General features: G+C 36.4%; 1 protein-coding gene across 4 annotated transcripts in view; it reads right to left on the reverse strand.

The window, feature by feature from the left end:
* Positions 1–14,762, reverse strand: part of LOC131044540 (folylpolyglutamate synthase) — a 267,458-nt gene extending 252,696 nt beyond the window's left edge. For 2 of the 4 annotated variants that reach the window (XM_057977892.2, XM_057977891.2), the window contains exons 1-3: positions 14,612–14,762; positions 14,380–14,405; positions 8,781–8,941 (exon numbers count right to left, since the gene is read on the reverse strand). In XM_057977892.2, coding sequence (XP_057833875.1) covers positions 8,781–8,941; positions 14,380–14,405; positions 14,612–14,625 — 201 coding nt within the window. In that variant the 5' untranslated portion in view covers positions 14,626–14,762. Of the gene's footprint in view, positions 1–8,780; positions 8,942–14,379; positions 14,406–14,512; positions 14,584–14,611 lie in introns of those variants that run through there. The other 2 variants (XM_057977894.2, XM_057977897.2) reach the window with 2 other exon arrangements.
* Between the last annotated feature and the right edge of the window lie 276 nt (positions 14,763–15,038).

Here is a 15,038-nt window from a genome sequence, read left to right on the forward strand (position 1 = left end):
ATTCTAATTTTCATTCAGCAATCTTAGGCTAAAAATCTTGAAGTTATATATAGCTGCGAGAGAGCCTTCCTCTTGCATTGGTGATTTATTTTCATATCCTCAACGTGGCTAGCTCCTCCATAACTGTTCATCCAGCATGACATGTGCATTCGTCTTCCTTTCTCATGTCGTCGGTGAAGTTCACTACTTGGATTGTTGTCGGTGGCTTATTTGTCTTCTTCTGTTCATACTTGTCTCTTCATCTACCGTTTTTCATGAGTTATTGTGGGTGTGTGACCGTTTCTTTGGTGTGGATGTCTTTTGGTATTTCCGCAACAGCTATTGGTATCGACGTCTCCAAAAAGATAAGGCGTTTGGTTCAGAATTATATATATGTTCTTCTTGATGCATGTTCAGTTCTCCTTCGGTAATATATGTATTTTTGAATCGTGCAGGTTGTGGCATAGTTATTTTGTGTGCTTCATCATATAGTCACGTGTAATACTTTTCAGTATTTTTGCTAAGTCCGAATTCTGAGATTTTCGACATTCATTGTTTTATGGAGAACAACTGATGTGTAATTTTATGTTTTGAGAGGAGTATATATCATTAGTTATCATTCTGTCAAGGAGTTATATCTGATAAGAAAGCGATTCAGACTTTGTGATAGTCAATTGAAGCTTTCAATATATGTATTGGTCATTTGAAGTTTTCAATAAAGGTATCACTTTTGTGGGCTGGGTTTTTCACCCTCAAGTGGAGGGTTTTCCCAGGATAAGGTTTTGTGTTGTTGTGCTCTTGTTTTAGTATCTGTTCTCTGTTGTATTTCTTTTATTCTAGTTCATACTCAACATGGTATTAGAGCAGGTCTAAGGAATCGATCCAGAACCAGAAGTATTAAGTTTTTTTTTGTCTCTTTCAGTTGTTTGTTTAAGCCATTCACAATGGTGAATGGGTTGAAAGTAGAAGACAGACTAGATGGTTCTTCAAATTTCTCTTCCTGGAAATTTAGAATTCTGATTACTCTTGAAGAGAATGATCTCCTTGACTATGTCAATTCAGATGTAACAAAACCTTTTGTTGATGCCGAGAAAGTTCAATGGGGAAAGAACAGGACCATGGCAAAGAAAATTCTGATTGATTTTGTTAAGGATCATCTAGTTCCTATTATTTCTAAGTTGGGTTCAACCAAAGAAATGTTTCAAACTTTGAAGAACCTATATGAATTCAACAACACCAACAGAGCTCTAGCCCTAAGACATCAACTGTTGCATGTTAAAATGGATAAAGAAGAATCGGTTGTTTCATACTTCATGAAAATTACAGAGTTAAAGGATCAGCTCAGTGCAATTGGAGAATCTTTTGCTGATAAAGACTTGGTGATGTTAGCCATGAATGGACTTCCCAACTCTTGGGAATCTTTCATTCAAGGTATTAGTGGAAGAACTGATCTACCCAAGTTTGATCGGTTGAGAGCTGATTGTATTCAAGAGGAATGCAGATTGGAGGAGAGAGGTATTGGGCGTAATCATCATGATATAGAAAATCAAGTCCTTTTTACTCATTTAGGGTTTAGGGTTTAGGGTTTAGGGTTTAGGGTTTAGGGTTATGGAAAAAGGCAAAAGAAAAAAGAGGAACAGAGACAGAGAATCAAATCCTGTTTCAGAACCGAAAAAGGACTTATCCCACATTCAATGTTATAGGTGTGACAAATATGGTCACATTGCTCGAGATTGCAAATTCAGGTCTTCTCATCTAGCTTCTTCTACAGAAATCAACATAGGGACACCTCAAGAGGAGCCAAGGTCTAATGTAAATTCAGAAGGTTTCTTATTTTAAAATGAGAATATGACATTTCAGCTTCAAAGGGAGCCTGACATTCCAACTTCAGAGGGAATCTGACATTTCAGGAGCCTCATTGTCTTGAAGATTGTGTTAATGAGTTCTTCTCTGCGAGAGAAGTTCGAGGTGAAATCCCTTGTTAATGAGTTCTTCTCTGCAAGAGAAGTTTGAGGTGAAATCCCTTGTTAATGAGTTCTTCTCTGCGAGAGAAGTTCGAGGTGAAATCCCTTGTTCCACCCTCTAGGAGTAGCTATGGTAAATCCACCCTCTGGGAGTAGCCATAGTGGAAGTCATGTGTGTGACTATGACTTTATTTTTTGTTTTCTGATTCACCCTCTAGAAGTAGCTATGGTGAATATTGTTATCCTGAGATAACATTTTTTATTTGAGAAAATCTGTGATGAGATTTTGTTGACATCTTCTGGGTTGCAGTTATGTGTACTTGTCATGTGATGACATATTGAAGATCTCTCTCTTGCTAAGAGGGAGTGTTGAAGTTATATAGCTGCGAGAGAGCCTTCCTCTTGCATTGGTGATTTATTTTCATATCCTCAATGTGGCTAGCTCCTCCGTAACTGTTCATCTAGCATGGCAAGCATGACATGTGCATTCGTCTTCCTTTCTCATGCCGTCGGTGAAGTTCACTACTTGGATTGTTGTCGGTGGCTTATTTGTCTTCTTCCATTCATACTTGTCTCTTCATCTACCGTTTTTCATGAGTTATTGCGGGTGTGTGACCGTTTCTTTGGTGTGGATGTCTTTTGGTATTTTCGTGACAGCTATTTGTTAATTTTGTCTCAGATCATAAATCAAAAATAATAAAAAGAATTTAGGATTAAGTAGGCATGAAAACAAAGCAAGTGCACAAGAGACTCAAGACATTTACCCTGGGAAAACCTCTGATGAGGAAAAACCTAGCTATAAAGACCCACAGGTCTGACTATGTATTCACTTTAATTGTAACAATACAATGCATAGATAGGGCTTTTGTTACAGCACCTCAACAGCAGATAAGAGCAGCACCTAAGCAACCATCACCTTTGAAGGAGAGGCTTCAACACAATTCGCACCCATCTGGAGATAATTCACACCCTTTTGAAGAGCAGATCAAAACTTAGTTGGTTTCATTTGCAACCAAAATGCTCTTTATTTATATGAGTTGTTGGGGATGCAATATGGGGTCGGCCTCATAAACTTTGGCACCAAAACAAAAACTTTTATTGTTTTGCCGAAAATCCTTTTTGGGGCCACACGTTATATTTGTTGTTTGATAAGGGAGGCGTGTTCTCCCTTTAGGGTCGGCCCTAAAGGGACACGCTACCTCTTGTAGCGTGAGGGCCCAGCCCTATTTTCTTACATAGTTACAAAACAACACTCCTCTTAACTAGGAAGAAAATGAATACATAAGCATAGAATTACATCTTCCACCTAGCACACAAGCATAGGATGGTTCTAGCACACAAGCATAGAAAGTGTAATACAAAAGTGGGTCTTTATACAATTACAACCTTCCATCTAGCACACAAGCGTAGATTGGAACCTTCCATTCTTGCACACAAGCGAAGAATGGACCATTCTTGATTCATAGTGAATTACTGAGGTTGAGGCTCCCTCTCAACCTGGACTTCATTTTCCACAATACCGAGTCTGTCTCTGAAGTATTCAAACTTCACTCTGGACAAGGGCTTGGTAAGAATATCTGCAACCTGTTCATCTGTGCTGATATACTTTAGCTGAAAGGCGCCTCTTTGAACTATATCCCGAATGTAGTGATAATGAGTTTCCACATGTTTTGATCTGTCATGAAATACTGGGTTGATAGACATCTTTATGCAACTTTGATTATCACAATGAATGGTAGAAGGACCACTAGGTTGTCCAAACAATCCAACAAGAAGTTTGCGGAGCCATACTGCTTCTCTGAATGCAACAAATGTTGCAATGTACTTAGCTTCTGTAGTACTTAATGCTAAAGAAGATTGTTTTCTACAGGCCCAAGAGATTACTGCAGATCCCAAGCTAAAGCAGATACTCGAAGTACTTTTCTTGTCTTTGACACTTCCTGCCCAATCTGAGTCTGAATAGCCTTCCAAGGAGATTGAAGTATTGAGTGATTACTTCAGTCCATACCCAATAGTGTCTCGCAAATATCTCAGTATATGTTTAGCTGCAACAAGGTGAACATGCTTAGGCATGCTCATGAATTGACTGAGAGCATTCACTGCATAACAGATATCCGGTCTAGTGTTAACTAGATACATCAAAGATCCGATCAATTGCCTGTACTCGGATGGATCTGCAAAATCAAAGTTAGCTGCAGAGATGCTCAACTTCTTTAAGTTAGATTCCATAGGAGTAGACATAGGTTTGCAATCCATCATTCTAAATCTTTTCAAAATATCAAGTGTACTTTCCTTGACTTAGGATAATTTCATTAGATTTCTGCCATACTTCTAACCCTAGGAAGTAATGCATTAACCCTAAATCCTTCATTTCAAATTTTGAGGCTAATTTTTTCTTACATCTCATAATCAGTTTATCTTCACCAGTGAGAAATAAATCATCCACATATAGAACCAGAATAAGCATATCATCATTATATTTTAAGGTAAAGATTAGCATCAGCATCATTCTTACAAAACCTTAAGCTTAGTAAATATTTATCAATTCTTTCATACCAAGCACGAGGAGCCTGTTTGAGTCCATATAAGGCTTTCTTCAATCTGCAAACATGAGATTCTCTTCTATGTATTACATAACCTTCTGGTTGCTCAATGTAGACTTCTTCCTCAATAACGCCATTTAGAAAAGTTGTCTTAACATCCATTTGATGTAGTTTTCAACCTTTAGCTGCAGCAATAGCTATTATAGATCTAATAGAAGTATATCTAGCAACAAGAGCAAATGTTTCCTCATAATCTATTCCTTCCTTTTGAGAAAAGCCACGAGCTACAAATCTAGCTTTATACTTCTCAATACTACCAGCAGCATTATGCTTAATCTTAAATAACCATTTAGAGGAAACAACAAACTTACCTTTGGGTCTGGGTACAATGTTCCAAACATCATTCTTGATGATAGACTCATACTCTTCATCCATGGCTACCTTCCAAGCATGGTGATTCATAGCTTCTTCGACATTGTGAGGTTCAGACTCAATGATGTTGCACATTACTGAAATGTAGTTGGCATGATTTTGAGGTCTCTTGCTATCTTTGAAGGTTCCTCTGGGAGCAGCAAATCTTTCAACATCTTGAATGGTGTTCCTAACCCAAAGTGGCCTCTTCTTGCTGACCACAACATCCTTAGGTATATCTGTAGAATCCATGGGTTCAGCTGGATCATCTTGAACTTCCTATTCTGGGAGGTCAATAGACTCCTTCTGTATCTCAAGGCTAGTATCAACATTTGATTCTTGATTTTCAGTCACAGTATCATCATCATCAGCTAATGAACCTTAAGATCTTTTGAATGCAATATCTTCTTCAAAACTTACATCTCTACTTACCTCAACATACCTTTGACCTGAAATGTAGATTTTGAAGGCTTTGGAAGATTCACTGTATCCTACTACGATGTCTTTCTTTCTAGAGGGATCCAACTTGGTTCGCTTTTCCTTAGGCACATGAACATACACAGGGCTCCCGAAAACCCTCAAGTGGTTGATGTCAAGTTTGATTCCTGTAAAGGCTTCTTCAGAAGTTGCATTCTTTAGAGCACGATGAGAACATCTATTCTGAATGTAAACTGTTGTTTTGGATGCCTCCGCCTATAGAAAGGGTTGCAAGTCTTGATCATGAATCATGGCTCTTGCAGCTTCAACAATGGACCTGTTCTTTCTTTCAGCAACTCCATTTTGCTGAGGATTGTAGGGAACACAGAAATCCCTCTTAATTCCTGTCTCAACACAGAAATCATGAAAACTACCTGAGGTGTACTCACCTCCATTGTCAGAACTTAAACATTTAATTCGCTTTCCAGAAGTATTTTCAACCAGGGCTTTGAATTCTTTAAATCTATTTAAGACTTCATCAAATTCTTTAGATTTAAGAAAGTAAATCCATGTTTTCCTAGAAAAATCATCTATGAAGATAACATAATAAAGGAAACCGCTAGGAGAGGCTACAGACATAGGACCACATAGATCTGAATGGATAAGCTCTAACTTTTCTTTAGCCCTACTATCACTTTTATGAAATGGACTCTTCACATTCTTACCCATTGCACAACCTTTACAAGCATCATCATGAGATAAACTGAGTTTCGGCATACCTTTAACCATTTTACCAAGAGTGGGAAGAGCCTGGAAGTGCAGATGTCCAAGTCTTCTATGCCATAGCTCGCATGATTCAGGAGCCTCATGAATGAGAGCTTGAACTGGGTTAGCTGCAAGCTTATACAAACTATCACATCTATTTCCAATAACACGAGCAGATTTGAAACTAGATTTCTTAGACCAAGCAAGTACTTTACCTTCAGAAAATGCTACTTGCAAACCCTTATCTTCTAAAGCAGAAATGGAAATAAGATTTCTTTTAATTCCAGGTACAAAAAGAATATCACTGAGTTGTAAGGAAATACCAGAATCTAGTTTTAAAGAAGTAGTACCAGAACCTTTTACAGAGTATCGAGCATCATCACCAATTACCACATGGAGATTGGTGTCTTTTTCTATCAGATCTGAAAGATGTTCACGGTAACCTGAGATGTGTCTGGAGGCTCCACTGTCAATTATCCAAGTATTACTGTCTATAGGAACATTGCTTAATAAGACAAAGATAAGAAGATAGTCCTCATTTTGTTCAGAGACTTCGTTTAAATTTGCTTCCCTTTCCTTAGGTTCATTCTGACAGTCTCTAGCATAGTGACCATACTTGTCACATCTGAAACAACGAATATGAGAGGAATCTCTTGACTTCTTTCTTGGATCGTAGAAAGGAGGTCTGAAATCTTTGCTTTTCTTATCTTTCTTCCAATTCCCACCTTTCTTGGACTTAGCTGTAAGAACATGATTATCATCTTTGTGAAAGTTCTTGTGTTTTCCCCTCCCTTCAATGCGGGATTCCTCTTCAATGCAATCAGCTTGAAGACGCTCATAGTTGGGACGTTCAGCTCTCCTGCCAATGCTACGAATGAAGGGATCCCATTCATCAGGTAGACCATTTAATGCAATTAGAAAAAGGTCTTTGTCTGGAACTTCACAATCAAGAGTACTTAGTTTATCCTTCAGTTCATTGATCTTCATAATGCAGGTCATGATTGAGTCCTCTTCTTTCATTCTGATATGAAGTAGCTGTTGTCTTAGAGCAAGGGCTCTGCTGAGATTGTTGACTTCAAACATCCCTTCCAAGTGTTTGATTATTTCCCTGGCTGAAGGTAACAAGATGATTTCTGACGGATTCAATAACGATCTTCCTAGCTTTGGCTGAATCCTTCTTGAACTGTTTTAGTTCCTCTGCATCTTCAAGAGGGGACAACTTTTCTTCTTCAACAAATTTGAAGAGCTCATTCTCCTCAAGTATGAGCTGAATGCGAACTTTCCAGGCAGCAAAATCAAGGGCTCCATCAAGTCTGTCTTCACCCTTCAAACCTGACATTTTAATCTGAAAACAAACAGCAACTAGATGCAACAAAAAATGACCTTACTGAAATCTAATGTTAGTATAACCTAGCTCTGATACCATGTTAATTTTGTGTCTCAGATCAGAAATCAGAAATAATAAAATGAATTTAGGATTAATTAGGCATGAAAACAAAGCAAGTGCACAAGAGACTCAAGACATTTACCTTGGGAAAACCTCTGATGAGGAAAAACCCAGCTATAAAGACCCACAAGTATGACTATGTATTCACTTTAATTGTAACAATACAATGCATAGATAGGGCTTTTGTTACAGCACCTCAACAGCAGATAAGAGCAGCACCTAAGCAGCCATCACCTTTGAAGGAGAGGCTTCAACACAATTCGCACCCTTCTGGAGATAATTCGCACCCTTTTGAAGAGCAGATCAAAACTTAGTTGGTTTCATTTGCAACCAAAATGCTCTTTATTTATATGAGCTGTTGGGGATGCAATATGGGGTCGGCCTCATAAACTTTGGCGCCAAAACAAAAACTTTTATTGTTTTGCCGAAAATCCTTTTTGGGGCCACACATTATGTTTGTTGTTTGATAAGGGAGGCGTGTTCTCCCTTTAGGGTCGGCCCTAAAGGGACATGCTACCTCTTGTAGCGTGAGGGCCTAGCCCTATTTTCTTACATAGTTACAAAACAACACTATTGGTATCGACGTCCCAAAAGATAAGGCGTTTGGTTCAGAATTATATATATGTTCTTCTTGATGCATGTTCGGTTCTCCTTCGATAATATATGTATTTCTGAATCGTGCAGGTTGTGGCACAGTTATTTTGTGTGCTTCATCATATAGTCACGTGTAATACTTTTCAGTATTTTTGCTAAGTCCAAATTCTGAGATTTTCGGCATTCATTGTTTTATGGAGAGCAATTGATGTGTAATTTTATGTTTTGAGAGGAGTAAATCATTAGTTATCATTCTGTCAAGGAGTTGTATCTGATAAGAAAGCGATTCAGACTTTGTGATAGTCAATTGAAGCTTTCAATATATGTATTGGTCATCTGAAGTTTTCAATAAAGGTATTACTTTTGCGGGCTGGGTTTTGCACCCTCAAGTGGAGGGTTTTCCGAGGATAAGGTTTTGTGTTGTTGTGCTCTTGTTTTAGTATCTGTTCTCTGTTCTATTTCTTTTATTCTGGTTCATACTCAACAAAAAATTCTAAAATTTTTGTGGTATGTTTAAGTCTGATATGAATTATAGTAAAGTAATATGCGGATGAAGATTGAGAAACATGAGGAAGATAAAAATTCTTAAACTATAACGGAGACAAAGAAAAACAAGAAAAAGAATAAAGGAAACCCACTTGGTAAGATATTGAAACATACTTTTAGATACTCATACATGATTGGGAAATTGTTGCCTGTTTCATCTGCACATGTGCGGGGGGTAATGATGGAGGAAAGTAAATTTAAGGCTGCTACATATGATGTAGATGAAGAACTTTCATCTAATATTTCTCTTGCACCTGCATTTCCCTCCTCGGAATCTACAGAAAAAAAAAGTCAAATTGTTTAGTTTAAACTTTAGCCTTTTCCTAGTTAAAATTTTAGAATGACAAAAAGAACATCATCCTAAGAATTTTGATCATGCATCATCTTACTCAATAGCAAGCCTAGGTTTAAATGGCACATAGGATTATTAATTTATCGCTACTTTAAATATCTAGCCTTGCCTAGAAGTACATGAGATTCTGCTGGAATAATCAGCATATTACCAAAAAAAAATTGTTGCAAAATAGTCAACAAAAGATTGAAATGTATTGACCCCGAAAGGTCAAACTCTCACAATAGTAGCATCATACTGTAAATCAGACCACAAGAACTGGGTCAACCCATATCAAGGAATACAAATCTGGGAATAATGCAAGGATCCTTGAAGCTGCAGTTCACTAATCAAAAACTGCCATCAGATTACAGTAATTCCATCTGCAACTTAAAGATTTTACAAGCATAGATTTGTTGGAAGAATTATCTTGTCAAGCAAATGCTTTTGAATCCTGCATAGAGAATTTGAGACTATGCTTCAAGCTCTCGAAGCAGCTAGAATGTTCTTTTTGAAGGATGTTGTAGAGGGATAAAGTTCAATAGATGAAAAAAATTACGATACCTAGTAATCCTAACAAATGAAATATATACATGATATCATTAAGTTCAAAACAATGCATGGAAATTTTTCTTAACTTTGTGTAGAAATAGCCACTTTAGCTGCATTTCACATTTAGAAATGGCCTACCTTTCTAAGAAGTTTTACCAATGAATGAACAATTTTATTGACATCCATGAGACCAAGCAGTCTACCGGACCAAGAATTGAAGCCTTAGGTTATCCTCAAACTCCTTTCAATGTCGGATCTCCTACTATGGATCTTGACTAGGAAGCTAGCAGTTTTGCTCATTCTAGCTTTCCTCAAATAACTCGTGCAAGCTACCAAATTTAAAGTCATTTTCATATTAAACAGGGATATCCCCATATGTGGTGCACTCCATGATAAAGTGTCATTTCATCTCCACTGCCCCCTTACTACAAAATATGCAAGTTCTCTCTTCACAAACTTTCTTAGGCATAGTCCATCTACTGGTCTTGCATCTAAGATAATGTGATCCACTCCTCAACTATGCAATTAGAAACCTTACTTTACTTACTGACCCTAAATATGTTTTTTCATCATGTTCCCAAGTTGATTTGAAGTCTTCAACATAGTATGCTTTCTTCAATCTAATCTACTTTGTCCACATGGCAACCTTGAATTCTTCCATCACATTTTTTTTAATTTCCTCATTGGTGTTAGGACATTCATGCAAACTGACGTCCTATTTGCTCAGCCATTTGTTGTTCTACTTCATCCAAGTTTTCTTCTTGCAACCTAGCTCTACAACTATTTTGAGCCAACAATGGTTATCAATGTTTTCAACCTTCTTTAAGTAACTTAGAAAGCGAGATATTATTGATGCCTCCAACAACAAAGTTCTTGGTTCAACCAAAAGTTCCATCCTTTCTACCTGTCTCCAACTACAATTTAACATGCTACTCTCCCAAACTTCATAACTATAAAGGACAACTAATGAGAGTAGCAAACTAAAAAAGGGTTTTTTTTGGTTTTCCATTCCCAAAGTTCAGCTTTCCTAGACTTGTTTTGAAGTAAGTTAGAAGCTTTCCATCCTCCTTGTATCCCTTATCCCTTTTGCACTGCAAGACTCCCAACTGTAATGTCCCCTTATGTACTCTCCTAAGATTATGGGACTGTTTACTTAGATTTCGATTGCAAGAGGCTTCTTTTTTTATTAAATCTTGTATTCTAAAGAACTTGAATAGTAATAATGTGCTTGTTGCCAATACCTCCTTATTATTAGTGCAATGGTAACTAATGATCTTTGGTTTGCAACGTTTGTACCTATACCCAAAAGCCTTGGACTATAAGATCGATATGAATACCTATCAAGAATGTGTATGAACTGCTATGTCTGAATCTTCTTAATATGAAAGCAATGTTCTGATCTGCAACACATAAAGCCTTATCTGAGTTGTGGATCTTGTGATCCTTATCTAAGTATCGAACAGTACCGAATGCTATTGACATGATATATCGTTTGGGTGTAAACAAGATTTCTATTTCTGATGTATATTTAATATGAGTGCAATTCTTATCTATTCAGATATGAAGTATATATATAACTTGATAATGCTGGGTGCATATGCAAAGGATAATTGTCACTGGTCTGAGAGTATACGCTGTTCCTGATATCTTCTTTATAATATATGCGAATTATACTTCTGCTAATCGATCTGATCTGATATCAAATTGCTGTTGTTTCAGATGTTTGGCTTAATGCTTAGGCGATATTGGATCGCTGATTCCAATTCGTTCTTATTACTTCTGTGGTATTATTGTGGTGCTGTTTTTGTTTAAACAATCTCCTAAGATTGTGCAACCACGAATAAAAAGTCGATCCCTCAATCTGAGTGCCTAGTATGTCAAAATATAAATCTTTTGAGAGTTTAAGGGATATGTCCTTTCAATGGATCGTGACCTTCATTCCTCCAAATCACATCCTTTGTTAATTATTAACAAAGTACTCTATTATTGGAATCGTGTAGTTAGTGGTTTGCCTAACCAATTGGTTGACAATGGGTCTTATGGCATTAATTCTTCTTTATTGATTTCACCGTATATATTGTTAATTGATCATCATGTCTTCTGTCATGGATCAACTTCCTTTTAACGATAAGGCATTAACTGTTTGAAGTTGTATTAGCACCATCCTTGGATTTGGATTGGTTGATAGCATTTTTATTATCGGATTGTCTCTTCATGAATGGTCATAATCTACGTCATATCATTGCTGATAGTCTGAAATGTCCTGCCCCAGCTTGATATCTCTAAATTAGTCGATGTCTCCTTGTATATAATCACTTAATTTACCTCTAATATAGAATCGCTGTTTAACCACCACTTGTAATCTTTAATGATATTAATTCCCCATAATAATCGATTGATCATATCAAATGGCTGATGTTGAACATTAATCCATGCCCGTCGATTCCTTATGCTTGATCGCTACATACTCATTCTTTGAGATGATTCAGTTGATATACTATATCTCCTCATCAACTCTATTTGCTTGTTCCTTTTGAATAATAAGTTTAAATCTTTAATTAAAACTTATTCAATCGTGTATTGACTCTTATTGTCCTTAGGTCTTGAATGGGGACATTACACCAACTGAGCTTGTAGTTAAAGTCAATCCTAAGAAATTTGTATTATTCCGCTGTAAGCTGCTTTCAAAAAGTTAATTTGTTTTTTTTTCTATTTAATGAAAAAATCATGACTTTGGTCTTGGTATTGTTCACTTGGATCCCAAAGTCTTGGCAAAAGTGTTCCAAGGCCTTCAAATGTTCTCTTAGCCCGTGGTCTGTTTTTGAAATTAGGATAAGATCAACAACATATAATAGTAACTTCACCACATACCCTGGCAGTTGGATACCCTCCCCTTCTGTTTTTCTTAGCCAATATTCCATTTGTCAATGTATAGGCCAAACAAAGTAGGGGATAGAAGGTTGTCTGATTTTAGCTCTAAGTTGCCCATAAAGTTTATGCACTGCTGCTTTATACTCATCTAGGATACCCAATTCTTCAATTTCAGAGGTTTTTTTAAAGTCAATGAAGCAACAAAAGATTCCTCACCTTGAATGTCCCATATTTTTTAATCAAGTGTCTAAGGGTGATGCAATGATCAATGGTAGAGTGTTTTGGTCTAAAAACCTACCTACCCTTTTGCTCTATTTCCCTTATTTTCTGTCCAACTACTGATTCCATGTTCTATCATGCTCCCAAAAAGCTTGTCAAAAAGAGGATTGACCACAATGGTGCGGTAGTTAGAGGGGTTATTAATATCCCCAATTTTATAGAAAGGGATGACCACACTGGTCGTCCACTTCATCAAAAAGCCATATTGAATGATGTCATTGAACATTCTTTTGATGTGAGGCGCAAGGGTCTCAACTCCACATTTTAAAAATTCAACCTAAAGCCCATCTATGTCTTGTGCTTTACCAATTGCTAAATTCTTTATTCCTTGTTTGATATCTTCTACCAAGAAGAGCTCCGTTGATGTGTTAACTATGGCAGGAGAGTCTTTCTCTTGGACCTACTCATAAAGGAGCCTTCCATGTTCTAATCATTGGGCATCCATGATATCGTTTTCAATCTGTTTTCTTTTTTGTTATAGTTCCTTCCCAAAACCTTTGGGATTGTGTTTTCCAAGAGAAATTAAGCATTCTTTTTTTTATTGCACCAATTTCTTTGTTCATTCCATTCTCTTTCAATGATCTATTGGCAGCTTTACCCTCTTTATCATACCACAAGTTTACTGGAAAAGTGTTTGCAGCCCCTTAATTGGGGTGAGATCTTTTGCAAGCACTTAAGGCCTTGTGAATTATAGGAATCAGCAAATTGTTGCAAACATGACCACTTGCCTCATCGATTGCCTTGTCCACTATATTAGTTTTTATAACATGAAAATGTTGCTCAAGAGTAGCACTGAAGATTCCTCCATTTTTTTTATTCATGAGGATTTTACCTTTGGGAAGGGTTTTCCTCTCCATGTGATGGGTTTGTTTGCTATGTTGGTTGCTTGGAAAAATGCCAAACTTAACAAGTAGAGGTGCATGATCAGATTTCATCTCAATAAGGCAGTCCCCAATATCAAACTCCAAAAATCTAGAAATAAAACTCTAGGAGCAAATTATGTAATCAATCATACTTTCACCATTATGATTTTTGCAGGCAATACCGCCTGCATTTGGCCAGCCTTTCATACCTTACAAATAACCATGCCTAACAAGATACAAAGCCCTAGTAATTCTGCCCCAAAGTGTGTTATACTCCCATCTCCATCTTGTTATGTTCTTTCCCAAGGCTGATCTTCTCCTTCCTCCAATTATAAAGGATTCTTATTCTCTTCTTTCTTCACTGATTAATTTGAGAGATTGATTGTTAGCTGTCCTTGCATTAAAGTCGACCATTAAAACTATTTCCCAATGGTAAGTTCAATTTTTTAGATGTCAAAATATTTAGACAGTTAGGGAAAAAAACAGCCAATATAGTGGTTGATGTGTTTAGCTTTCATTGCATGGAATATATTACTTTTATGGTCTTAAAAAAAATATTATAGGCTAACTCTGAAAATGAACAGGATTTACTACTATAAATGTAGATTTTGGCGTGATTACGTGAACTTTGGATGGATATTTGAAAAAAAAACTTAAAATTACTATTCTGGCAAATCTATGATTTAGAAATTTTGTAAAAATTGATTTCCAATGGCAGCACTAGACCATAAATTTTTCCCACATAAGAAAAAAGCATAAATATTTAGTAAGAAATCATGAATTCCGTAATAGAAATATAGAGGATTCTTAAACTTACTGTTGATTTCATTATCCAGATTGGACCTGAAAAAACCAATTAGAAATCAGTTGAAAGGAAAACGTATGAGAGTAAAATCCTGAAACATTATGTTTAACAATCCTAATCATTATTCATGCACTGTGGGATTTACACTTGTTAATCCCAGAAGTGAAATATGCCTCTAACTAGGTGTCATTATATATATCATCTTAACTACAAAAGCATTAATTTAATGGGAGTTGAGGACAACCCTAAGTTGTTCATTCTGTTCTTCGGCTCAGACAAACTTAGTGCGCAAGTAAGGCGGTAAACTTCTATAAAGTGAGACTCACACTACAGCTGATTGTCAAGTATTCCGATTTTCTCTGAATTCTTTAACGTCATTTTAAATTCATAATCAATTTTTTAAATGCGATTCAGCTTATTCTATAAGCAAATGCTTTCCTATTATTAATGGATTTTATTATTAATTAATTGTAAAAATCTTGGTAGTTACCATTACAAGTAACAAATCTTACAAGTATAAATAGCTCTTGGTTGTTTAGGTTAGCATTATGCCCACCTAATTTAATACTATTATTATAAAACATTATTAATAGAGCCAGAAAAATTATAAAATAGTAATATAATTTGTAAAATAAAAATATTCTAATAATTAAAGTGTTAATATTGATAAT

This window comes from Cryptomeria japonica, chromosome 3 (genome assembly GCF_030272615.1).
Source record: "Cryptomeria japonica chromosome 3, Sugi_1.0, whole genome shotgun sequence".
Lineage (NCBI taxonomy): Eukaryota > Viridiplantae > Streptophyta > Pinopsida > Cupressales > Cupressaceae > Cryptomeria > Cryptomeria japonica.